Source organism: Crocodylus porosus, unplaced genomic scaffold (assembly GCF_001723895.1).
Source record: "Crocodylus porosus isolate Cpor-Errol unplaced genomic scaffold, CroPor_comp1, whole genome shotgun sequence".
In the NCBI taxonomy this organism is placed as follows: domain Eukaryota; kingdom Metazoa; phylum Chordata; order Crocodylia; family Crocodylidae; genus Crocodylus; species Crocodylus porosus.
The window spans coordinates 14,739,315-14,765,142 of record NW_017728932.1 but is presented as its reverse complement, the minus strand read 5'-3'; the positions used below and the strand labels follow the sequence as shown (position 1 = coordinate 14,765,142).

Below are 25,828 nucleotides of genomic sequence, written 5' to 3'. Positions count from 1 at the left end.
ATTTTGTTCTTTGTGTGATAAGTACAGTTTTGATTGACTTTTTGTGGACTGACCCCCGCAGCTCTAATAGACCATGACTCAGTTAAGGAAAAAAAAAGGGGGGGAGGAAAATTGTTGACAGACTGTCTCCCAAGATGATGACAAAAACCCACCATGTAATTAATAGCAGAAACTCAAAGCTGAGCTAGGGTTGCTGTGCCTGTGAAGTCAACTGATTACAGTGTTATTCAAGAAGCTAAATCCAAGTGCAACTACACTATTTTCACAAAATACTTGGATTTTTTGGGAACTTTTTCAACAGCTCATTCCATTTGGGCATACATCTTGCACAGATGTTGGGAGGGGATTTCTAAGGGGGGCTTATTTTTATTTCAAAATATCTAGTGTTCAGCATAAAGCCAACTGAACAGTTTCTGTAGCTGGAAGTTTGTTCTGATTTTTAACTGTATTGCACTTCATTTCTTGTACAGATTTTGAGGTTGCCTCTATCTGAGACGTGGCCTCAAACCACCCTCCTGACCTGTAAAGGAAAGCAGAGTTCTTAAGTCGAATTAACAACGATGTGTGGCTTTTAAATAGCACTTTGTTTTCAGAGAACCCGAGTCAGGTGATTCCCATTTTACAGATGGGGAACTAACAGAAAAATTATATGACTTACCCAGGGGATTCCTGTCTTATTAGCTGGTACCTTGAGGAAGGAATAGGGAAGGAACATTTTGCTCTTGTTGGGTCCAGCTCAGACGTTAGGGTTTATAAAAGCAAAAACAAAAACAACCCCAAAAACCTGGTTTTAACAAAACTTAAGAACAACTTAAATGTTTTTCTCGGACAATTTGCAAAAGTCCACTTTGAAAAAAATGTCCTTTTTATTATTAAATCCTTTTGAGAATTTGCTGCCCAGTATGGTTGCCCGGTGCTAGACCTCGGTCACCGAAAAACTAGTTGGCTTCATTTTTTCTGGTTGCTCAAACGGAGCGTGGTCCAAGCTAAGCATTGATGGTTAAGGTGTGCTTCCTACAGTTTTATTTTAACTCTTCCCATGTAAGATCTTTGTTAATAACCCAAGCAAGAAGCATATTGTTTAGCTTACCAGCTCATTACTGTTGAAACAGGGGCACTTTTTCTCAAGTATGAAGGTAAACCATTCTTCTCTTACAGGCGAGATTTAGTAGCAAAAATACTGTAGCTGGTATCGAATGTACAGGGTAAGTGGTGTCAGCTTTCTGTATGCTGTACATTTATCCGCATTTCCTGATGACTTTACCCTAGATGATTTTGCTCCCTGCTGCTTAGACGCGCACGGCATACTGACAGCTCACTTAATGTCTTCCAGGGTCCACACATAGCGTCCGTGACACTTGCTGCATATGAATGTAACTCAGTTAATTTTCCTGAGCCGCCATACCCTGATCAGATCATCTGCCCTGAAGAGGAAGGGGTTGAAGGATCCATCACTCTCTGGACCATCATCTCAAAAGTCAGGCTGGAAGCCTGCATGTGGGTAAGATTGAACTTGTATCATTTTACCTAACGTGAACCGCCCAGCGGTAATATGTAATGGTTCACTTTGGAGCCGTAACTTCTTGCTCAATCAGATGTCTGCTCGATGAGCTCTGAACCTCTTATAATGAAATAGCGGGTAAGCGGGGGGATCAATTTGTATCAGCTGCTGTTCCAGGGCGGTGGTGGAGAAGGTGGGGAGGGAACTTTCTGGTTTACCAAATAAATTCTTTGTTCCAGAGTCCTAGGAAAACTCGGATCTATTTCAAAAGAACGGTTTTGAAAAACGGCCAGCGGTTTTCTCAGTGCTGTAATAGAAAATGCTCCGGTGCTTGAGGAGCTTGGTGCAAAAGACAAGGTTTTGATAGGCAAGTTAGTGCCCCTTAATAGTCTTACAGATGCAAAGTCTTGATCCTTCAAGCAGTTAAGTGAGCAACTTGGCTCTTGCAAGTAAGTCCTTGGGCCCTATTCATGAGTGAAGTTATTAATATGTATTTGAAGGGTCCAGACCCTGGTGTCACAGCTGATTCATATCGGCTGTGAGGAGACTATACATAATCCAGACACTAACTTCAGTGTACAGGGAAACATTTCCTTACAACAAAGAGAAAATATAGTTGGCGAAGAGTGAATCCAGTTCTGAGGGTGGGTTATTAGGGTGGGTGTCCGTGACTGTCACCGCAGCAGCTCTGTCATCTGATTTTTTGGGGGGTTCTTTGCTCTTCATTTTTTGTAATTTTAGTTTTTAAGAGATGCTTCCCGTTAAATATAAACTATTGAAACTTAAGCAGGCACATCTGCTGTAAACTGCTCGTGTGTCAGAGCACTCAATTTTACCACTGATTTCCTGTTCTGACCGTTGGTTTAATTATAAAATGCTTGTTTCTCCAATTTAGGTGCTGGAGGGGGAAAGTCCTGTAGTTCATGATGTCTAATTACTTCTCTTTCATTTCTGGGAGCCTTCAGTACATGCAAATAGCTCACCAAAAACTCCCATTTATTTTGCTTGTTACAATTTAAAAAATGATTAGCAGCCAGTTTCCCACCATGAAAGTTGACGTTTAGATCATACGCACCTTTTTTTTTCTAAAAACAATGGAAGAATAATTACAGAAATATTAATGAAGGCTGGAACGACCCATGACTGTGAATAAGACACACAGTAAAGGTTTTATGCTCATTTTTGCTAGCTAGAGAGCAATACCACACAAAAGATCAAAACCAGGCAGAGTTAACTGAATCCATTATAAACGAGCATTTGTAAATAAGGATCTTTATTTTTCCTGTGCAGCTCTAAGTCTTAATGGAGTAGAAACAAAAAGAACGAACTTTTCAGATAAAATCTGTAGGAATGCAAAGCGAAGATAGTGCAGGATAAACGCACTTGCTGAGTCTTTAGTGTACGAAAGTGCTGAACTACAGTGAGGATGAAATCGTTTAAAAAGAAAAGCGTGTGCAGCTACAGGCCCTGCAACTGATGATCATTGTGCCCCATAACGAGCCAGTGGTACCTTCAGAGTCCTTCCTTTGTGCTCCTTGCTGGTTCAGATCATGGAGGACGTGGAGAAATCTGAACGAGCCAAAGCGCTTTATAATCTGTGCTTTCTTCCTTCTCTCCTCCAAACATACTGCCAGCTACCTTTTCATTGACCACTCTCTCTCTCTCGCTACGTTTCTCCCTTGGGAGCATCTTCAATCTGCCACTGGGGTGTAGTGTAATGTTATGCTTTCTTGGCATGTTTCATGAGTACATAAACACTGATTGTTAATTTCCTGCAAGTCAAATGAAGCTGGCTGCTGCTGAAACGTCTTCCAGTGATTTTTCTTTTGTCCTAACTCCTGTTCACTTCTTTGGAAGCCGTCGAAGAAACTTCCCCCAGAGTCTTATCGCTGTTAAACCAAATAGCCGTTTGACTGGAAAGCAACACAGAGTTGCTGACATTGAAACCGTGGATAGACGATTTTTTTTTTTTTTTTTTGCACCACGAGCTAACAAAAAAGGCAAGAGGAATTAAAATCAGGAGCGGTAGGTTAAACTTCTGATTTGTGAAGTGCTTATGGAAAAGCTAACTCATCCAGCCTACCAGTCGAATCTGAAAGTGTCAGAGCTGTGGGTCAGCATTTAAGGCAGAGGAGCTATTACAGTCAACCAGAAGAGCCTCTGATGGGTTGAAGCACATGGGTGTCCTGTGAGGGAATGATGCAATATGTCAGTTGCCTTTTAGGTGACTCGGTAGTCCCCCAGTGTGAAAGCCTGGCGGGTCCTTAATGAGAAGCTGACAGGATGGTGGTTGAGCTGTAAACTGCTATAGTAGTAACAAGATGAGAGCTGTGGGCTGGGGAAGGTGGGCTAGGGCAGAGCTGCTCCACTCTTTTCCTGAAGGCATCCATTCAAAGAGCTAAAATCTCGGGGTTAGCTTCAGCAGAGACTAAAGCCAGGTTTAACTTCACTGAGAGAAGTTACCCCAGTTTGCCCCCCCACTGGGCAATAAACAGCGATCAATGATGAACACTGGGATTTTGACCTAGTAATCTAATTCGATTGAAGAATGCAAAATCCCCAAGGGTTTTGAATCTCACTCATTGTCAAATGGGTCTCAGCATCCCTGACTTACACAAGGATTAACAAAATCAGCCTGGTCAGTGCAGGACATGAACTAGGAATTCAACAGTACCCTGCGTTGTGAACACACAGCATTTATTTTTAAAATAAGGAAGAATTGCAAAGAATACAACAATCTTCTCTCTCAGGAAGAGCAAAAAAAGTCAGTCTGTGTCCTGACCAGGATGAAGTAAGGGGGCAAAAAAGCAGCTTTCCAGATGACTAACTTACTATTTTTCCTCTTTGTGTAAAAGAACGCAGGTTAGTGTTCAGCTTTCTCGTCCCGCATCAATCCAAAGAAACTCTTAAGTGCATTTCAAATGAAAACTCTGATGGTTAAAATGAATAGCCAAGTGTGCGGGGGTGGGGGAGAGGGGAAGGTAAATAGTTGTTCATCTGGGTTAGTTAATTGTTGCCTTTCCTTGTGTAGGGAGGGAATCTTCCTTGTAGAGGCAGAGTCATATGATTTCATTGCACTTGCAAGATATTTTGTAACAATGAGCATGTGACTTGGCCCATTTAAAAGGAGTTCACTTCCAGTGCACGCATGTGAGCCTTTCTCTTCGTTGACGACATAAAGCCAGAGCCACCCAGCACGTTATTGTGAAGCAACATAGCTTTTTCTTTTCTTGTATCATCCTGAGAACATAACCTGAATTAATGTTTTGTTTTTAAAAGGTTACAGCTTCTGTTTTCAAGCTGATCTTCCCAGCAGTGAAAATCTACAGATGTATCCCTGTTTCGTTGTTCGCTATCGTGTAAATTTATTTCAGATAAGGGAGTGTGACCTTAAGAGGGAGTTTTAACAGCTTGGCTAATCAGTGCTGAAATGGTGCTTGGAGCCAACCTGTTGGTTTAGAAATACAAAGCAGCTGGAATTCTCCCTTCCATACAGCTGCGTGTGTAACAGGAACAAAGGAAATGGAAGGGCTTTGCATTGCTTCAGCGGCATATAAAAGCATTTGTGACTTGCTTTAATGGCCTAAAGAAAGAAGGGACATCTGCACGGAGCTGAGGTTTAGCACATTTCCAACAGAGTGCCCAACTATTGTGCTATTACCTGTCCTATATTTAAACTATTTGGGTTTAATCCAAGTTCCTGTTTCATTAACCTCTGTTTATCCATATGTTCAGTACTGATTTTTTTTTTTTTTTTTTTTTTTTTTAAACTAAAGCTGCTTTTACCCGCAAGATTAAAATGAGTCATTTGATGTTTTGAGAAAACAAATATTTTCCTGCGGTGAAAAAACAGCCCTATTTCAGTTCATAGCTCTCTTGGTTGTCTTGACTGCATCCTAAGGAAAGATAAAAGGCTAGGTAGATTAAGCTTTCATTTATCCCTATTTTTCCTTTGCTTATAATGGTAGAAGAGTTTGAGCCTGTATTATAATAAACAGTTATGCAAAGTCAGTTAAATTTTAGTACAACATAAAATGTTCTAGTTTCTCGTGGAAGAGACTGGGCTTAGTTAAACTAGGAAAGGGAAGGTGTAGTTTGCCAAGGTCAATTAGGTAGCGCTTAAAGTCAGGAGAAATGTGTCCGGTAATGATGAATTTCCATTGGAGGCAATGGCAGGGATCTCTGTCATTCTGTGTGATAACCTTGTGTGAGTTGTTTTTTTTTTTATATGTATTTTTAATAACTCAGGAGGAATGGTGTACAAACATTACTACTTTGAAGAGCGCTAAGACCAAAAACGACCCTGATAAAATGATGATTATTTTGTACCCAGGGTGCTGGCACAGCTATTGGAGAGCTACCTCCATACTTCATGGCTAGGGCAGCCCGACTCTCAGGTGCTGAGCCTGATGATGAAGAGTACCAGGAATTCGAGGAGATGCTGGAACACGCAGAGGCTGCACAAGTAAGAACACTGCTAGACAGCAGGATGCATGCATGTAACATAAAACACAGCCCCATTGAGGTGCCCTAGACGGCTGTGCGCTGGCATAGAAAACAGCCCACGTGCCTTCGGGAGAGGCTGCCCGTAAGTAAGACCTGCACTTGGACACAGAGCCTGTGGTGAAAATTGAAATGGAGTGTATCGTGGGGCGAGGCAGGGCTGTGTTTGTCTGGCCACAGTAGGTAATGGCCAGCAGGTGCTTTTACAGATATAGTGTGGTAATAGGAAGAAAGCGGGGGCCCACGGAGGGGAGGGAGGATGCAGTGGATCAACTACACTGATGAAATAGTCGGACCAGCTGAGCAGCACGGTCAGCCAGCACGTTCCCACTAGATGCTACTAACTTGCCTGGTCCCGCTCTGCCTGCGCTGCCAGTGCCTTGTCCTCTTCAGCAGCCTGAGGAAACTCATTTTTCCTGATGTGAAAAGACAGCTGAGCTATGTGAATTTTCTCTCAGCTTGTGCTCTTATTTCTCTTCTCTTTCTTTATGGGTTAAACAGCTATATGCTTCCCAGCTTCCCCCCCCCCACAACCCCCAGACTATTTTGTCCCTTAATCAAACCCACATGACTTTTTTTTTTTTCCTTCTATTTTTAACAGCTTTTGTGCAGATCAGCAGTTTGCATGTGCTTCAGTCCATCCATTATTTACAGTTTTTAAAGGTGCCACTTAGAGAAACATTCTCCTTTTTCCCCCAGAAATGTTTGGCTCTTGGATTTCTCTTCCATAATCTCCCTTATTACTCAGGGTTGTTTGTCTAACAAACTGCTAGGTAGCAGAGGGTCACGAGACTTTGGGGAGTTTTTTAAATGAAAGAATCCAGCTGATACTATCCACTGTGTTTAGCAAAAGGATTTCCACTGCTTGTTCTTTGACAAACACACGATTGTAGCAAAGAAAACACCCAGGCATGACATGAGAAGTGTTGGTGTTTCTTAGCCTCTTTTAGAGAAGTGAATGCATACAGTATTTGCCTATTAACACTGAGTCTAGCCTAATAGTGTTAATTGTGATATTAATGCTGCCTAGTTTGCTACCTCTTCTTGATGTGCTCCTCTGGCACTACGAAGTGGTAAAGTAAGTTCTTTCTTTTTAAGGTGTATTGGCAACAAACAAATCGCTGCTTAATTTATTTACATTGACCCCATTCATTGCTATGTCCTTATTTTGCAAATCAGTCCTCGGTTCATGAAAAAATTTAAACTCCCAGTACGGTACAGAATTTAATTAAATGCATGATTGCTGAATTGCTATAATCCCGCTTCTGTTTACTGTGAATCTCCCAGCAAGTTGTGTGGTTTTATTTAAAAACAAAAGAAGGTGCTTCCAACACGCCTGGTAGGTTTCTTGGGCATAAAATCTCTGCTAACAGCTATCTTGTCAAGCGCAGCCAAGAAATAGTCCTCAATTCCATTCCCTGTGTACTGGATGAACAACTGAAATGGTGTCTTTCATTAAGAAAAATGGCTGTGTTTACCAGTACACTTTGATTTTGTCTTCTCAGCAATTAAGTTTGGATTAAAACACCACTTTGAGGGTGGATGGTCAGAAGAAATTTTGTTAAAGCTGCACTTGTGGTCTGATTTCTACCAGATACATTGACATAAGGCTATGACAGTCTGATGAGATTGTGGTACTGCCTTAAACTGACAGTTCATTTCTTTCCACTCGCCACCTCCACTTCCTTTCCACAGTTGGCTTTCTATCATGTTTTTGCTCCATATCTGCGGGAGACGGGCATGACTTTCTTCCTATGACCTTGAGCAAATCCTGGCATCATGAGCCATTAGCAAAAGCTTTGGCTTTATCAGCATTTGCAGTGTGTAATTGCTTAATAGTAAGGTTTTTACTACCTAAATCAGTGCCTCTCGCTAATTTTGAGCCTCCGTGCTTAAGAAAGCAGAAGGTGACATGAATCTGATGCCAGCGGAGGACAACAAATATTTTGTGATGTCAAATACTAGAAGGAATCCTTTCAAGATACGGGCCTGGTTTACTTTGTGAGCTGCTGTCCATGCTGACAAAGCAGACCCAAATAACATGCCATTTTTGCGTATTTGTGGTTTTTTTGGAAAATGTGTTGGTGCTGTTTCTGAAAATTCTTGAGGCGCATTCTCCGTGTAACATCCAGTTCGTACAATCCCCAGGGAAGAGAGAGAGACGCTGCTCATTGGGGATTTTTAATAAAAGACCTAGGAAGAGAATTACTTTAGTAGATCATATAGTAAAAGAATGAGACGAGTCATTCCATTCAGGCTCACAGGACATAAGAATATTATCTCCATTCACTGGGTTTTCTGTCGCAACTGCTAGTTGAAGTGGTTGGTCTTCTTGAGTCACACTTTGAGAGAACCCATTAGCTGGCTGATGATGTGCAAGATTTTCGTCTTGTTTTCCATTAATCTACATAAAAAAATCCCTCAGCTTAATGGAACGCCACTTCTGTTTTTGTTGGCCAGTTAAAGCGTAGGCTGCATAAAGATAGCTTCGTACCTCTAATTGCTTCATGTCGCTTCCTTCTTCTTGGTTGTCCGGCAATTCTGTAATGCTGCCGTATTTATTTATTCTTTTCAAGCAGGATTACTTTTTCACTGGAGACCACAGTAATTTTGTGCGACGTGTTCGATGCTATACTTTTCAGTTTCTTATGATTTATTATTTTCTGTAGAATTTGTTGTTTGATATCCAATCCCTCCACCGCCCTCCCACCCCTTTTTCCTCCACATTGCTGCTTCTCTTATCCGGTGAAATCCCAGTGCTCTGAGCTGTTTTGTCAGGGCTCCCCATTTGAGCGATGAGAAGATGTAGCGCTAGTGGAACGTCTCAAACCAACCTCTCAATTAGGGGAAGTGAATCTACTGCTTAGCGTTGGAGCAGCACATTGGTAATGACACAGTGCAAATATGACTGTATACTTTCCTATATACGTACAGGATTTTAACAGAGTTTTTGCCAGTTCAGTAGCAGCTGATTGTTAAAATATTTTCTGACCCCCGTCGTCTTGTGTAAGGCCACGAAGGACTTAAAAGCTGACAGGTTTCCGGTGAAAAGGAAGCTTGGTGGCAGTGTGCAGCCTGTCCGCAGATAATACTGCAAAATGTGGAGGCTCTTGCTATCTCATTGGTCTTCCCTAAGAAGAAAACCTAACAATATCTTCATTGTACATCTAATTATGAAAGACTCAAAGTGTCTGGATTCATTTTTAAGTGGCATATTCTTTGAGGACTAATGGTTTGCACATCAAATCCTTGGGGTTTGCTTCTGTTCCCTCTTGCATGAGCCAAGTTTCCCAGTAAAAAAAAAATATTTTCAAGTTGCCTGTGTTACTATCAGTTCTTGCTGTTTGTTTACCTTCCAAACTGGGTCCTGGCTTCCTTTAAAACCCCGGGCTGGGAAAGGGGTTAATACCATGTAAACCCTGAGATAAAGCAGGACTCGCCATAAATGATTGAGTGCCATCTGCACACTGAGTGTCAGTTTTTGCCGGGACCTGTTTTTGACTCCACTGAACCTTTGCTGGTTGTGGTTTGTCTGGCCATCACATGACTTCTCTGAAAATTCCCCCTCCCCTCCATTTCCAGTAAACTGTTTGAACAGGAGTGACTCAGACTGAAACCAGCTTCCCTGTAACCACAGGGCTTGTTAAAGAATTTGTCAACGTGGACTCTAGAGGGTTGGTATTCAAGCTGAGCTGCAACTGCTCCGGTTTGTATTGCGTCAGGGCTTCCAGAGAACAACTTCCTGCTCCGCAAGTAGGCTGCTTGCCTGCCATGAGTTACACTGATGAACTTTGAGATAGTGACCGTTAAACACGTGTTCAACCCATCCTTCTAGCATTTCTTACAGGCTTTGTGCCTTGAGCTGCATTGCTTTTTTGCCACATCCTGGTCGAGAGTTCCTCTCTTCAGAAGCCGGACTGCAAAGTCCACCACCACACCCAGCTAGGGTTGCTCTGAGAACTGGAGCACGGGGCACCCTGACAAGGCACGGTGACTGAGCCTACACCGCAGGATTGAGTTCAAGTCATGCCTAGAAACGTGACGTAATCACAGTGGCAAGTAGGAGGTCTGTGCCTGACGGAGGACCGGGGCTATCTCAGGGCTGACAGGAGAGCGACCACCGGGATCTGATCCGTGGGCACTCTGCGAGGCTCAGTTGCCAGCTTGGTTACTTCTTTGCTTGCAAAAACAAAACAACAAAACCCACCCCAAAAACAAACTAGTATTTAAAATAGAAACCAGGGAGTTTAAGGAAAATGGGGGGGTGTTATGTGCAGGACCGTGGAAATCGTACCCGGTTTTTGAGGGGGGGTGGAGCAGCATTTGTTTGAGCCCAACTCTCAATGCTCTTGAGTCTCTTTCTTGCTCGGTCTTCCACTCGCCCCCTTCCTCATCAGCTTCCTCTCTTTATTAATTGTGCTGTACAAGAAAGAGATTGTCAGTGTTTGGTCTGGGCTGCCTAATGGGTGGCCACCAGGAGACTTGTCTGCACATTATGCATTCCTGAAGTTTGATGCATGTGTTTGTTAATACATGTAGGGGAGGGTTTTTTTCGGGTTTGGTTTTTTTTAACCCTTTTGCCTTGGGCCAGATTTTCAAATATAAATGGATGCTGATGTTAACATTGAAGCATCGCTTTACAAATAAACTTTCCATGCAATGCAGTGCTTGAGAGTGGACTTCTAGCAAGATTGTTTTTTTGTTGGGGAAAAGAATATGTTGAACGAACAGCAGATTTGTTGAAGTGTTGGCTGTCTCGTGGTAAAATGGTCCTGGTCAGCTTTGTCAGGGGTTAGAGAATACTTTATGTAAAACCGTTCAAGGGAACTTCCCAAGAAATGGGGGCAGTGAAGGGTTAACGCATCCAGACGGTTGACAATAGAAGCTATGAGTAATAAGTATGTAAGCGGCCCCGTTGCTGGATTTCGTTGGATGCTGGGAAAAGAATACAGCCGCCTTGTGCCTGCATTGTTCTATTCATTTGCACACCTGTTTACAGATATGAAAAAAATAACCAGTGGGGAGTATTGAGTTACATTTGTTCAAGCTGCTTTAAAGATGGCTTTTCAGGTTGTATTCATCAGAGGACTAGTGCCCTGGAAGTCTGTCGCATGCTCCTACGTAGGAAGTCTGCAAAAAGCAAACAACTATCTCATCAATATCAAGATCTACCCACTTGGAGATCTTGCTTACTACGAAATGGCCTCACTCAGCATCAGCACTGAAAGCTGAATTAAACCCCATTATCCATCTCTTCTTTTGCAAGAAAAGGTCATTTTGCCAGGAAGAAAAAAACAGTCTGAATTTCCCCTCTCATGAGCTGCTGTTGTGTGTGGCGCTAATGAATGAGCAGTAGTTGAACGCTGTCAGATTTGCAGGCACGGTTCATGTTGCTGCCAGCGGGCATCGGATGCATTTCTGTGGTCAGAACGTGGCCCTTGAACGCTTGCTGTTGGATCCGACGAGCGTCCTTCCCCTTGTTCTCTACAGAATAATCTGCAACTCCCCTGTCAGTGTCTGAATCTCGAGTCGAGTTTGGGGAAGCTACAATTCGATCAGAAACGTCTAAACACAGTCTTTAGTCCTACGAAATTCACACGTTTTACTTTTACCCATGCTGGGCTCCATTAGCTCCCTTACTGCATCATCCCTTAGCCTGTAGGGCTCCACTTGAATTTCAATCCTCCCTTTAGTTACCGCTGCAGAACAGGCTGCCTGGATTTGAGCTTTTGGCCAGGTACATACCAGAGGAGAGGAGTTGCTGGACAGACTTGCTGTATCTCAGCAGAGTGCCTCCTAACACACAATCTGGCGTGAAACTTTTATCATGCAAACTCTATCTCGGCTGCTTTCCATAGGAGGGGTCTGTCTTGTCAGACAAAAGAACTTGCTTTTCTGTGGCTAGAGGAAAAGGACCAAGTTTGTGTCAGATGAGCTGTCTGAGTACCCGGAGGGAGCCTACACTACCCAATAGAGATTAATTCCTGTGTCATAATCAAGAAAATGGCTACATTTGTTTTTTTTCTTGTTCCAGACACTGTTTGAGTTGTACACGAGTCTGGTATGCAGACCACTTCTCTAAGTCGTCTGGCACCCACTGCTTTTTCCTGTGAAGAGTAAGTTAGAGACATGCTTAGCTTTGCACATCTTCTGCCCGTCAAGCTTGTTGGGAAGACTGTGCTTGTAAAAAGAGGGTCGTCAGCTGTCTAATATAAGTTTGCCCATTAATTATTGGAATGGCTTTGTTCTTTGTAACTGAACCTTAGGCTCCTGGTGAAAGAACGCAATATATTTTTTTTTTTTTTCACTGCTGCTGATTTTTTGCCTAAGCTTTGTCTGGGACTGAAATAGCATTGCATACTAAGCTCATCCGGTTATCCGAAATTGCTTCTTTACTGGATGCAGGCATTTAGAGTTAAGTAATCAATCTCGCTTCATTCCAGTCATGATGAGCCTTTGTTACAGTAACTGGATCTTACTCGGGTCCCGACGTTTTTGGGTTTGGGGGTTTTTTAAATTATTATTTGGAAAGGACAGGACCTTTAAAATCTCCCGCAGCTGGCAGGAGTGCCAGCATGCTACATCATCTGACCTGTGGAAGGGAGCCTGACTGGCCTTGAGATCAATGAGTATTCATTTGGTGCTTCACTAGTGGTTAAAGCAGCCCACATCATCTTGGATGAAATGCCAGCACGTTCCAGTCGCGGCGAGGAAGGGGCAGCGCGGGGCCTCGGGGGGGGGTCGGTATCAAGCGCGTGAGAATTGGACCGATGGGCTGTTTCTTTGCTTTCCCAGACTTCTCTTGTACAGCAGTGACCACTAACTGAATCCTGGGCTAGTTCCTGTTAGTCTGGAACAATTGTCTGGCTCTTTTCTCTGCCATGCTGCTTGTGGGGGGGGGGAATGCTTTGCTGTCTTCCGTAGAATGAATTCCTGGATCTGCACGCTGGCAGATCTCTGGCAAGGAATTGGTGCCGGACTAGCTGGGTATAAACCCCGTGCCCTCTCTTAACGCTTTGGTGAGGGAAGGGATCCGAAATGACTCGTCTGCGTGGCACTGTGCTAAGTACCAACACGAGTGCAGCTGAAGGTTGGGAAGCTGAGCACGCTGCTGGGGGGACGACGTTCTGTAGGACAGGTCAGATAAGACTCCGAAACTTTATGCTTCTTCCTCTTCCCTCCAACTGCGCTTCCTTTAATTGTCTCTTACTCTTCGTGCGATTTTTCTTTTTGGTTAAAGTGAGCAACACTGGGGCTTTTTGAATTTGCAACTGAGAGCTTCATTCAGTTCCTGCAGTGGAAAAGTGCCAGAGTTCACATGAAGTTCCTGCTTGTTCTGAGCTCTGGAATAAACCCACTCAACTTGGTGCATCGTTGCCCCAGAACTGGGGCTGCCCTGTTGTTATCTCGAGGCTTGTAAAGAAGGCTTTGGAACTTGCACTTGTTTTGGCAGTTTGTAAATACGGTTGCTAGTTCCTCTCCAAGATCCTCTGCAAATCGGGAAAGTTGTTTTTTTGGGGTTTTTTTCCTTAGGCTTTTCCACTCCACTGCAGTTGTACAGTGTCATGAAGAAAATGAATAAGCTTCTCAATCTGTTTAAAATGAAGCTGCTTATTCTCTTGCTGCAAGGGCAGAGAATGAAACTTGTGTAGGTGTCATTTCACTCATCACTGTACATCCTACTGACTTCAATGGGGGGGTCGTGTTTTTTCACAACTCTGTTGGTATGGGGTCTGACCCTTGCTCGGATGCGGGCTGAACTCCAGTAGTTGGGGCCATGACGAGGAAGACCTTCGCTTCATTACGGTTTGGCCGCCTTATTCAGGGACTTACCTGTGTGGTTGATTAGAGCATCCCAGCCCTGCAGAACCACCGTACTGGGCAGTGACACAGCCCACATGCTGTGCAAATATCTCCCAGGCCAGCAGCCATGTAGCCGTGCTCATGCGGTGCTGTACGTAGGGCCCACGTGCATCCTGGAATGACGACTTCAGCAGAATGAGAAATAATCAGCTGCCACTGCCTCTTTTGCGAGGCGGTTGTCAACGGAGGAAGTTTCATCCTTTCTTAGGTCCCTCCCACTGCAAGAATTGCTTCCTCATCCAGAAGCTTGCTGGCAGGTAGTTCTGAGATGGTGCTGCTGTCTCAGGTCTCTTTAAACATCGCCACCGTTCTGTGGCTCAGGTTGGTGCCCTTGGCCTTGAAACCCACCAGCTGTTTTCATCGGGCACCTGTGCCTGCTGCCGCAAGACACACCAGCACAAACTCTGCGCTCTCCAGAGTCATCAGGATAGCTGTTACTCTGGTACTGTCCACCAGGTGTCAAATTGGGCTTTTACTGTGGTAACGTGCACTGGGTTGAGCAGAGTTCTACCTTTGTGAGCAGCTCTTTGGTACTTGAAATCTGTTTAGCTCATTTAACGTCTTTGAATGAGTTAATTAACTCACTGAACCGCTTGCTACAACTTGGCCTGAGCTTTCTTGTGCTCACTGTTGAGGCATTCGTCTCTCCATGGCCCTTTTAAGACACTTGCACTGGACACGTGTGAATTGCCAAATGTGACAGTTTGGTAATGTGTAAGAGAGGGTTTCTTTTTAGGGGTGGGGGGGTCTCTTCAATCTCCTTGATAACTGCCTCCACAAAATGGAAAAGACTGGTGCAGATCTTACATTACATAATTAACGCGCTATAGTCAGTATACAGGCAAATAGTCCAATAAAGACGGCAAGACCCTTGCCTACCTTTGAACTATTATCAGGCACATACAAGCTGGGTGTTTTTCTCTTCTAAATTCTCAGTACAAAAACAGAAAATCCACTCTCAGCTGTCTCTCATACCTGGTGTGTTTGTGCACATTCTTTGAATGCTGATCTTTGTTGTTCACGTGCAGCACTGGCCTTTTGGGGAGTTCATTAATTTGCAGATGCAAAAGGAACCCGTTTCAGCTTCAGCATGGTGGCTCTCGGTTCTGATGTGCCGCTCGGAGTATGTGGCTGCTGCCTTGTTGGCATGCGTCTGCTGTCATCTCTCAACTGGTAGGTAGCTGTTGGAATTCCTTAACGCTGCTCCCCTGCAGTTTGGAACATCTTATTCCAATGAGTTAGTAATCCCTCCCGGTCCCCCGTAACGTTAGACTTCACTGCCCTAACCACAAATGCTCTTTCTTCCATAAGTTGTGTTTGATTCCATTGTGTTATAACACAAAGTCAGAAGAAATAAAATATTATGCAGCTCATTTTTAACATACCTCAGATTTTTAAAGGAAAAAGGAGCACTGTCTTTTTGTAGGCAGCATTTAAAACTTCAGGAATTTATCGTTTTAATAATCTTGTAATACTGGTTTCATGTGTTGGTTTTCAGCTGCGGGAACAATGCCGTCCTTTTTGGATTATTTGTGTGTTCCAAAATTTATAACTCGCTTGAACATTTCTGGTAAGGAGTGAGCATCGTAAGCACAATTTCTAATGGTACGAAAGTTTGAAGAGCTGTGCTCTCCTGCCTACAACTTCCACTGCTGTGAGTTTTGCCGTCCTGTCGAGAGAGGCTGTTGGCATGAAGAAGTCATGACTACAGATGTGTCTTTAAAAAGACCAGAATGCCATAGGTCTTGTAAGGGACCGGGTGTCCTTCACACTCATTGACCTCAGACCCCAATTTACTCCTGTTTATCAGCCTTCAGACATCCGTTTATGGTCCCGGCTTTTGTTAGAATATAGTGAGGCTTGCACTAAGTAGAGTATAAGGTTTCCAATAAACTTTTGTTTGTCCTTTAAAGACCCATCTCTGCTAGGCAACCAGTGTCCTGCTGCGTGGCTGTTTAAGCTTTGTACTGCTGACTTCCAACCCAGTCCTTTATTCTCGGCACTGTCCAGGTTTTAAGGAAGATGTGATATATGCCCAACTGGCTGCTCATTGCCCTGCATTCGTTGTCCCTGGCGCTCTTGCCCCATCTTTCTAGTCCCCCCCATCCTGCACTATGTCTGTTAGATTGGCAGGGACCGGTACGTTTGCCTGTAAAGCCCCAGGCATAATTATGGTGGAGGGAAAAGTTTAGCAGAGCCTGATTTGAGTGCAGCAGTCCCGCTTTACAACAAAACTGCTGAAGTTCAGTCATCTTCGTTTATCCAAGAGAACATTGTTAGTGATTATTCAGTCTGAGGATGAGTACAGGGAGAAGCTCTCTGATGGCTGAAGGCCCTCTTACCAGACAAAGATTTAATAGAAAATGGTTAGAAGAAGCTAAACCAATTCAGACAAGAAACAAGGTGTGAAATTTTTGCCTGGCCATTGGCACAGCATATACCTAGAGATGCGATCGATTCACCAGCTCTTGACTCTTCAAAATCAGCACCAAGCATCTTTCTAAAAGAGGCGACCCAGCCTAACTAAAAAGTATATGCTTGATTCAGGAATGACTGGGTGAAATCTGGTAGGCCGTATTATGCAGCATATGATGATTGTAACAGTCCTTTGTCCTTAAAAATCTATGGACCTACAAAAAAAAAAAAAAAAAAAAAAACTTAAAATATCAATTCCTCTAATTTTTTGCATTTGCCTAGTGTAACAAAGTTCAGCCTTCATGAGCCAAAGACATTTCCCAGTCAATAGTTTCTCCCTGCATGTTTTCTCATGTACTGCATTGATGGGAGCAGCAGAAATACTTTGGTCTGCTGAGCTAGGCGGGTAGATGCAAGCACGGGTATCTTTGCAGGGTCAAAACAGAAGCATCACTGATTTACTCTTAAAAAGCATCCTCCCTTTTCTGAGTCCATGGAGTACGTGGTCCATGGCTCCCAAGCCGACTTCTGCGCCTACTGCTCCACCTTCCCACTTTGAACGGTCTTGTAGAAGGGCTTTCCACAGCTGACTGCCAACAATTACACTTGCCCGGCGCACGATCGTGCCGTGGGGAGATGTTGTCACCTTCTCTCTTCACGTGCATGCTCTTTTGAACACACTTCTCCTTTGCTGCTCCTTGCAGCTCTCGGCTCATAGGAAAATGCAGTTCTTTGTCATGTTACGCAATTGTGGTAGGCCCTGTCTTGCGATCCTTTGAGTGCCTAGGTCATGTGAACAGTCCCACTGAAGCCTGGCTATGAAAAAGGACTGTAGCTTCAAGACACTTCTCAGTGGTGGCAGAGCAAGGAGCAACGGGCTCAAGTTGCAGCAAGGGAAGTTGAGGTTAGATATTAGGAAGAACTTTCTCACTCGGAAGATAGTAAAACACTGGAACTGGGTACCCAGAGAGGTGCTGGACTCTCCATCCTCAGAGGTTTTTGAAGACCCGGCTAGACAGAGCCTCGGCTGGGCTGATATAGTTGGGGCTGGGCCCACTTTGGGCAGGGGATTGGACTAGGTGTGACCTCCTGACGTCCCTTCCAGGCCTCATCTTCTGTGATTCTGTGATCCAGTTTGAGAAGTGTGCTCGAAAGTCTATAACTGTCAGCTTGGATGTGTCCACACAGCATGAGTTAGTGCCATGCAGAGATGCCCCAAGCTAGTTGTGAGCATGCTACCTCACCTAACAAAGCCTGCTTGTCCCAAGGCAGCAAAGCTAATTAGTCCAGGCATGGCACTGTGCTAACATGACTGTCCTGGTTCTGGTTTTGCTCGGCACAGATGTTATATGCATGTGTGCTGAGTTATCTACTGTGGATCTGTACACCAGAGTGATCAGGCTCCGTTTGTAGAAACAACAGGCTTCCTGAATTGGGTTTGCTTTGCACTCAGATCCTGAATCAGCGTCTGGGGGGGATTTCTGCTGTTGAAAAAAATGGTGTTTTCAATACCTGGAAGAGAACTCTTTTTTTTTTTTTTTTAAAGGCCGCTGGAATTTTTTGTCCTTGGAGAAGGGGGAGAGAAAATACACCACAAGTTGTTTAAAGGCGAACCAAAAAAAAGGCAATAAGATGAGCTATAGGTAACGTCTTGAGGCTTTACAGGTGAGGCATAGATTTGCCTCCCTAAAAATTTGACCAGTGGTTGTTTTTTGGGGGGCTGTTTGTTTGGGGGGGGGGGCTGTAAATGGTAGAGTGGTACCTGAACACTTACCTAGGACCCTCCCACCTATGCAGTTAGTCCAATAAAAGATATGATCCACAAAAACCATCCAATAAAAGATATGATCCACAAAAATCCTTGCCTCTTTCTGTTAAGTTAGGCACACACCATGGCCCTGTGGCTTACCATGAAGAGGAACTTCTTGGTAAATCTTGCTGAGGAGCCAAACATTTTGATTTCTTTAGAAAATACCCTTACAGATTCCACCCCCCCACAGCCCCTGCAACATGTCGGGATAAAACATCTGCTTCCTAGAGTGCAATTTTTTGATACCGACCTTTCACCAAAGGCAGATATGATGAAGCAAACGTTTGAAAAGTGCTAGATGAAACTTGTGAATCTGCAGTGCAGCTCTGCCCTGTTTTTTCCTTTCTAGTTCTTACGATCTGATGATTAACCCAGTGAAGTAATATTTAATCATTTAACCTTCCCTTGAATGGGTTAGAGTAGTCACAGGAAATCTATTCCCAAACCAAAAAAACCAAATCTTCTTTGATAGGGTTATAGTGAGCAAAAAATGTGTAATGTTAGGGAGAATGAATCACAAGAGCCGAGACTCGAGTCGGGTTGATTCTAAATTCTTAAATTTTGGGGAAATATGTTTTGCCTGTAAGTAGCTGAATTTTTTGTCTTTATTTTTAAAAACTGTCAGAAAGAAATAACTTATTTTGATTTGTTGAATTCAGCACTGACAAATATTAGCAAAGAAGTTGTTCCAGATGAACTTGTATTGTGAAATAGGTAAAAGTTGTGAAACTGAGATTGTACTCTCGGAGAAATGAAACTGTTAAGGGGTTTTTTATTATTGCAGATGTGTTTAAAGAATTGACAAATGATGTTTGTCAATCAAGTTAGGAGGGTCTTCTGCCTTTCTTTCATTTAAAATAATCTTGGATGCTGCACTTTCCAGTGATCACAATCTGTTGCTATGCAGTAAACTTTAGTTGGGATTATTTTAGCTTGGATTCAATGCATGGAGAAGGCACAGATAAAATCAGGTGGTTTTTTTTTTTTTCTGTTATTTTTTTTTTCCCATTTAAAATAATGCTATACTGTAAAAATAGGCAGAAAGAAAAAGAGAGCTGAAAATTCAATAATTGTAGAGGCTTATTCTGGAATGTGTTTCAGAGTTTTGTTTAAACTTAAAAACGCTTGAAAAAGATTGGGTAACAAATTAAGAATCAAAATCCATCAAGTTAAAAGCTGAGAGTGACTAAAGGAAAAAGCAGAAAGTGGAGTGGGTCCAATAGGTGGGATGAAGTGAACATTTCACCATTTTCCATAACTCTTGTAATTTCTTTTTCTTCTGGAAAGAAATCTGTATATTGTCCCTGTGTGGAAGAAGAATATCGTCTGTCTGCTAACTTCTAAAATTGGAGGCAATTGCTCTAGCCTGCTCGCATCTTTTCTTTACAAGAACAAAATTAAAGCAAAATGTGACATGCCCTAAGACATTTATATAGAAGTTTTATGGTTAGCACTACCAGTATAATTAATTTTGCTTAAGATATTGCTTCATAAGTCTTGTTTTGCTAACAGGCTTGTTTCCAAATCTAACTTATAAATTTTATATAGGAGTAAAAAATAAAATAAAATCCACTTACTCTACTAGAGATTGTAGAAGTAGCCCACAGTGAATGTCTTATAAATCCTTTTAAAGATGTATTAAATCTAGGTTTTCTGTCACTGTGTAAAAGTTTTTTCATAGGTTTATTAAATTGCAAGTGTTACTTTAACTCCATGAGCATTGTGAAATAGTTGGCAGAATAGGAAATGAAAGTGTCCTGGTCATATCCAGTATTGTTATAAAATATGGAGAGGCATCTTATGAAATTCTGATATGGGCCACAGCTTCTTTTTCAGTTCACTTTTTTTTTTTAAAGTTTTAAAAAAACAAAACAAAACTTTGCCTTTTTAATGATAATGAATTAGGTTTTTTAAAATCGCAAATAACCTTGCCAGCCTGTGCTCTTTTCTTTACACCGTATTCTCACTTTGACTGACCTTTGCCCATTGGGACATCTGTCATTTCCTTAATTGGTGTAGCATTTTAATGATTTTCATGTCTTCATGATTGCACTGAAAGTCTAGAGGGTCTCACTTTTTTCTGCCTCACACCTACTCGTGTTCACCTCAATGGAAACTGAGCACGTACTGATCAGATGAGCCCCTTTGCGTGTCATTTTTCTGATTCACACTACACTGAACTGTTCAATTTGTTTTCTAATTCAGAAATAGTTTTGCAGAAATTTTAGTATAAGCAACAGCCTCAAAGACTGAGCAAGTGTCCTTTTATTTGAACCATTAAAATAACAATTGGAGGTTTAAAATACTTGTTCAGTTTATTATTTATGGCCAAAATTTGCTATTGGTTTAAAAAAAAAAAGCCAAGTAGATACCTGTGTGTTTTGGTTTTTGTTTTTAAATTTGTGGCTTAAAATGCTACATTCTTTCCGCATTTAATTTTCTGCAGGCTTTATCCAGAAAGTATGGCAAAACAGCCCCTGAACAATTTAAAACATTGGAAAACACTGCTAAAGGGCAATAGCTTTTAAACTTTGTGTCAGAGACACACTGGTGCTGTGGAGCATCTCAGAAACATGTTGGTTGATCGGAGTAATAAGGATCTTTCTCAGTCTCGTTTTTGAAAAAGTTTAAAAGGTTTTAGACTCGTATTATCCTATTCCATTTGGCCATAAGGTGCATAGAAATTAGATTCCAAAATTTTTATTAGAAGCATCCGTGTCGGTGTGCCCATGGGAGATGTCCCCAGGAAGCACCGGCACAGAGCTTTGTGTTGCACCTTTTTTACAGTCCGTGAGCAAAAAAAGGTCTATTGTAAGAGATCCAAATCTTGCTTGGCTTCTCTCTCTCCTCCTATATAAAGCACTTCATTTTTCCTTGAAGCACTTCTGATTTTGAAGTAATAAAAAAATGGTAGCTTGAAGTAGAAAATGATAGCATTTGCTTTTTCTACAAGAATAGGATTTCTGAGTGGAAGTGATTTCCCCCCCCCCTTCTTTTTCTGGGAGCATAATATCACATTAAGTGGGTTGGTGCAATTAAAGTACAGCTTTCATGAGAGGTTTCTATGGTGTGACCTAATTGTGTCCTGTCAGAATAACACTTTTCTTGGAATCATAAGCCTTTTATAAGCAGGCAGGTATTTTTACACTTAAAACTACCGTTTCAACATAATTACTAAGCATCTTCTATATATTTTTGCTAAAATGCTGTTAAAAAGGAACAAGTTCTATTTTACTGTAATGGGTAGGAGGAATGCAATATTGTAGCTAAATGGTTTTGTAATGGAGGTGACTATTAAGTAGAACAGTCACATTTGTTAAGTTAATTAAATGCTTATTTTTCCTTTAAAAATGTATGAAAGTATGAATCTTATTTGCTTTAATACTGTTAATTTGAAGTAATTGCTTCTCGTTTGCATTTGCTTCCTGAGGGCTCTGTCATACCAGGAGTGAGATTACGCTTTTAGGTTGAATTGCACTAGACTATCTAGTCAAAAAGATTGAGAAGTTTATCATCAGATCTGTTGGTCCTAGCTGCGGGATAGTTCCCTATGAAAGTAGCTTGTATCTCTGACTCTTCTTCACCTGACTTAAAACAGCATAAAATGGCAACATCAGTTTGTAAATGCAGACATTTTCAGCTCTCTGATACCAAAGTATTGCTATGTTTTTATAGTATTAACTGTATGAAGCCTCACTGCAGATCACCAAATGCAGATCCACACAAACGGACCTATTTTAATACTTTTTGAGCAACAAAATTGTATATTCCACTAGGTTTCCATCCTGTTTCTTATGTTCAAATGGAGTTGAGTCTCTATTTTGGAAATGCTGTGTTATAGCAATTGCCTTTAAAATAAGCTGCGAGCAGAGATCTTAAAGTTCGGTATATTGTATTTTGTTTCTTCAAAAATCAGTAAGTCAAAGTGGTTGTCACCAAATAGGTTTTTAAGTGACTGAATACTGTTTTAACAGTCCTCTTAGTGTTCAGGCAGTTAGATTCTGGAATTGGAGAAACCAGAATTGTTTCCCAGTGTAATTGAATAGATCTTAACGATTTTCAGTATATTACTGTGTTTATGGAAATCTAGGGCGGGGGGACTGTGTTCCTTGTGGCTCCAGTGCTGGGAATATAGACTTAACGTTGAACGGATCGGAGCCTTCCTGACTTTTTACATATCGGGGGTGAAATCCTGCCGCCGCTCAAGTCGGTAGAACATAATTTGGGAGACCTTGGCTTGAAACCTGGCCACACAGGTAGAGACCAAGGTGGGGGATGTGCTTATACTCCCCTTCCCAAAATTCCTTTGGTATCTCAAAGGCACTGCCTATGGCCAGGACAGAATTACCTTCTTCTGCCCATACGAGGATTTAGTGCTGCTGTGGCTTCAGCAATGCAAGAATCTGGAAGGGGAATGTACTGGGAGGGATGTATCTAATAGCGTGAGCATTAGCCAGGCTACAAAGCTTGGCTGAGCTCAGTTTACTGGAATAGCTAAAAGGTGGTGCCTGTGACTCTTCAGATGTTCAGCTTGGCTAAAAACATTAAAAGTCTGGCTCTCTGCTCTAATTTGCCCTCTTGGTTTAACCACTCTGTAATCACTCACTCGTAACATGCAAAGCGCAGAGCTCAGGTCTGAGCGGTGCAGCGATGCGCCGCGTGTTGTTTAGGGATGCTTATGCTTAGCTTCCATCCTTCTCAGCAACTCTTCTTCCTTCTTTGCAGGACTTTGCCTCCCGAGCTAAACTGGCTGTTCAGAACCTGGTGCAGAAAGTTGGGTTCTTTGGCATTCTGGCCTGTGCTTCGGTAAGTTGGTTTTGGTCACAAAAGGAGGGGGTTGAAAGTCACCAAAACACAAGAGTATGCGGTGAATGTATGACTTGCCTGCAGCAAAGTAACATTAAACCTCCTCCAGTGTCTTGGAAATGGAGAGACCATGAGCACGATCAAATAAAAGCTGTTCTCCTTGACAGCGGGAGAAGCGGAGGGCTGCTGGTGCTGCTGTAGTCGCCCTCGGGATGCCCAGTCCCAGATAAGCCCGTTGTATTTGGGGCCGGACAAACACAAGAAAGGTTGTCCTTTCTCCAAAATGCTTATTGTTGGTTTTCCTTGCCGTCTCTGTTCCCACCATGGCCTAACAAACCTGAGATCGCAACAAAGGGAACATGTTCTACCAAGGGAAAAAATCATAGTAAGTTAAACTCCAGACTTCCCCTCGAGTTCCAGTCTGACTCTTTTCCATCCGGGAAGCAGGTGACTATTTATGTGTCTTCTGTTGCAACGAGCTCAAGCTGATGCATACAGAGCCAGCCACTGAAGGCAGAAAGGCCTTTGTGATTCAGTGTCTGTTATCCTGGGAAAACCTTCTGGCAGGTTAAACTAAGGAGCCCTCAGAAACAAGTTAAATGTTGATGTGCTTCTGTCTGAGAACAGGCAAACGCCCTGCGTTAGCTTGGAAAGCTCTCAGCTAATGCAGGCACGTGCCTGTTGCCCGCTGGCCTGCACAAGTGGGTAGTTAGCAGACCTGCTGCTTCTGCCCTGGCTCCACAGCCCATGACACAGTTGTGACTCCTGGGTTGGGATTAGTCATAAAGCTGTGTTCCTGGCTTGTTATGGCTAGCTCAGGCACTACTGTTTTACCGACTGATGATCCGAATAGAATCATATTTTCATTTTCTTTAGATGTCTGTCTGTGCCTAGGTCTTGGCACGCTTGCATTTTAAAATAGCCCAAAAAAACAGAAATGGAAAATCCCCCAAATACATGACACTTACCTGTTCAAAACCCAACAAGTATTTACCAACAATAATTCTCCCCCCTGATTCATAGACAGGGCATCTCTTGAGCTCACCACATTGCTAGAAGCCTGAGGGAACAGACGGACCAACAAGTGGGAGAGGATCCCTGAGTCAGGTGCCTTCCAGTAGTCTTCTGTCGCTTAAACCAAGAGGCTTTTCATACAGGCAGCCACGTGAGAGGCTACTGTGCCGCTTTTGGATGAGGAAAAGACTGGTCGTCAGGTAGCAGCAGCTTGAACATCCTTCTGGGCACGCTACTCTTTCGAACTGCCTGGTGCGAAGAGTGAAGGCCCCTGCTCCTGAGCTGAATTAAGTTGCTTAAATCTCTCAACCCACTAAGCCTTCAGAGTGCCCCACCACCAGGTCTGACTCACTGTTCAGCAGCCACCATCTCATGAGCCATCACTGAGTAGCTCAACCGATCTGCCTCGATTTGTGTGAATGCTTTAAACATACAGTAGTAGGGCTGACCTACTGGGCCAGATGAGTTAGTGAAATGTAGAGCGCTACAGGGGTCAGGGAGGATGTTCTCTTCCTCTTGGCACTTGTTTAGTGAGGTTTAACTTTGCATTTTAAAAATGAAAACGTTGCAAAGAGAGCAGCAAAGCAGAAGATGCCGTACGAGCTGGTCACAGGCAGAGCCCTGGGAAGAGGCGCTGGGCAGTTAGAGGATCACATGCTTTGTTCCTTCTGTAGGTCTCTACACACCCTGGGCTCTGTGCTTTTCTTCCTGCCCAGTCAAAGGCTCCAGTGGGTTTTCATCTTCTCCCCTCTCCATTTCAGAGTCCACTGCTCTGGCTTACACAGAGCCAGGCCCTTGGCCAGCCAGGGGGGTTGCAGCAGACCCATGTTGGCTCTAGGGTGTGACTTTTTTCCTCAGCCCAGCCAGCATTGCGGTGCTGGCAGATCCTGGTGTTGCAGAGCTGGGGAAGGGATGTCAGCATATGCAAGGCACCCGTTCTCCGCTCCTGAAGGCTATGTGGACTTCCCAGGGCATACCCAGCTGTGAATGTGGGCCCATCTTTCCCAATTCTCCCTGGTGCCAAGGGCTCCACGTTTTGCCCTCTTCTCCCTCCCCCTTCTTTCTTCTCTCTGTTCAGATAAGTCATTCAAGTTGTCATCACCTCAAACCATGTTGAGAGAAAAAGCAGCGTGGGCATGGGGTGTTTTTGTTGGGGAAGATGCCATGCCAGTGACCGGTTGTGTGCCCTATAAAGAAGCCTTGGGGATCGGTGGCTAAGGCATAGAGAAGCCATTGCAGTACAGACAGACCAGCGGAGGGATATGCTCAGGTTGAACGTAGAACTTGTGAGCACGGCCAAGGCCTGACTAAATACAGTGTTGGCTGATGGCAGCCACCATTACAACCCTCAGGTAATTTCTGCACCCAGGAGAAGCTGCAGCCTCTTCACCATAAGTAGGTGCTGGAGATTAGACCCACACTCACAGCTGAGCAAGCCCTGGTAGCCTTCACTGGGGAAAAAGGGGTGACTTGTGTGTGTGGACGTGCCTCATCCTGCTGTAGCCTGGGCTGGGCTTCTGCTGCCAGCAGAAGGGCTGTGCAGACGCTCCTGCGTCTTCTGCTACTTACCATGGCCCCTTCCACAGCTGGGGCTTTCCCAGGGCGTTTTTCATGCTCGGGCAGCCCAGCTGCGGAGTGTAGGTACCAGAAGCTTGCAGGTGTGCACGTGTTCTGCTGGCTTGGTGGTGGCAGCTGTGTGCCTGCCCCCAGGAGATCTGGCAGCAGAGGCAGCTGAAAATAGTCTTAGCTCTTGCCTAAACATGTTGGTTGCCATGTTTCTTTACTCTAGGCCAAGGTAGATGCGAACGTGTTACCAGGTTGAAACGAATCCTGGGTTGCCCTTTGTGCAGTTCAAAGACAAGCTGCCCTATCGGGACACTTCCAACATATTTGCTAACCTTGCTAAAAAGAAAAGA

The 25,828-nt window shown here is 43.4% G+C and overlaps 1 protein-coding gene across 1 annotated transcript in view; it reads left to right on the top strand.

Moving 5' to 3' along the window:
• The window catches only part of VMP1 (vacuole membrane protein 1), a 75,577-nt gene that overhangs the window by 29,446 nt on the left and 20,303 nt on the right, over window positions 1–25,828 (top strand). Inside the window, exons 7-9 of the mRNA XM_019545692.1 lie at window positions 1,334–1,501; window positions 5,835–5,966; window positions 22,818–22,898. Coding sequence (XP_019401237.1) covers window positions 1,334–1,501; window positions 5,835–5,966; window positions 22,818–22,898 — 381 coding nt within the window. The remainder of the gene's footprint in view (window positions 1–1,333; window positions 1,502–5,834; window positions 5,967–22,817; window positions 22,899–25,828) is intronic.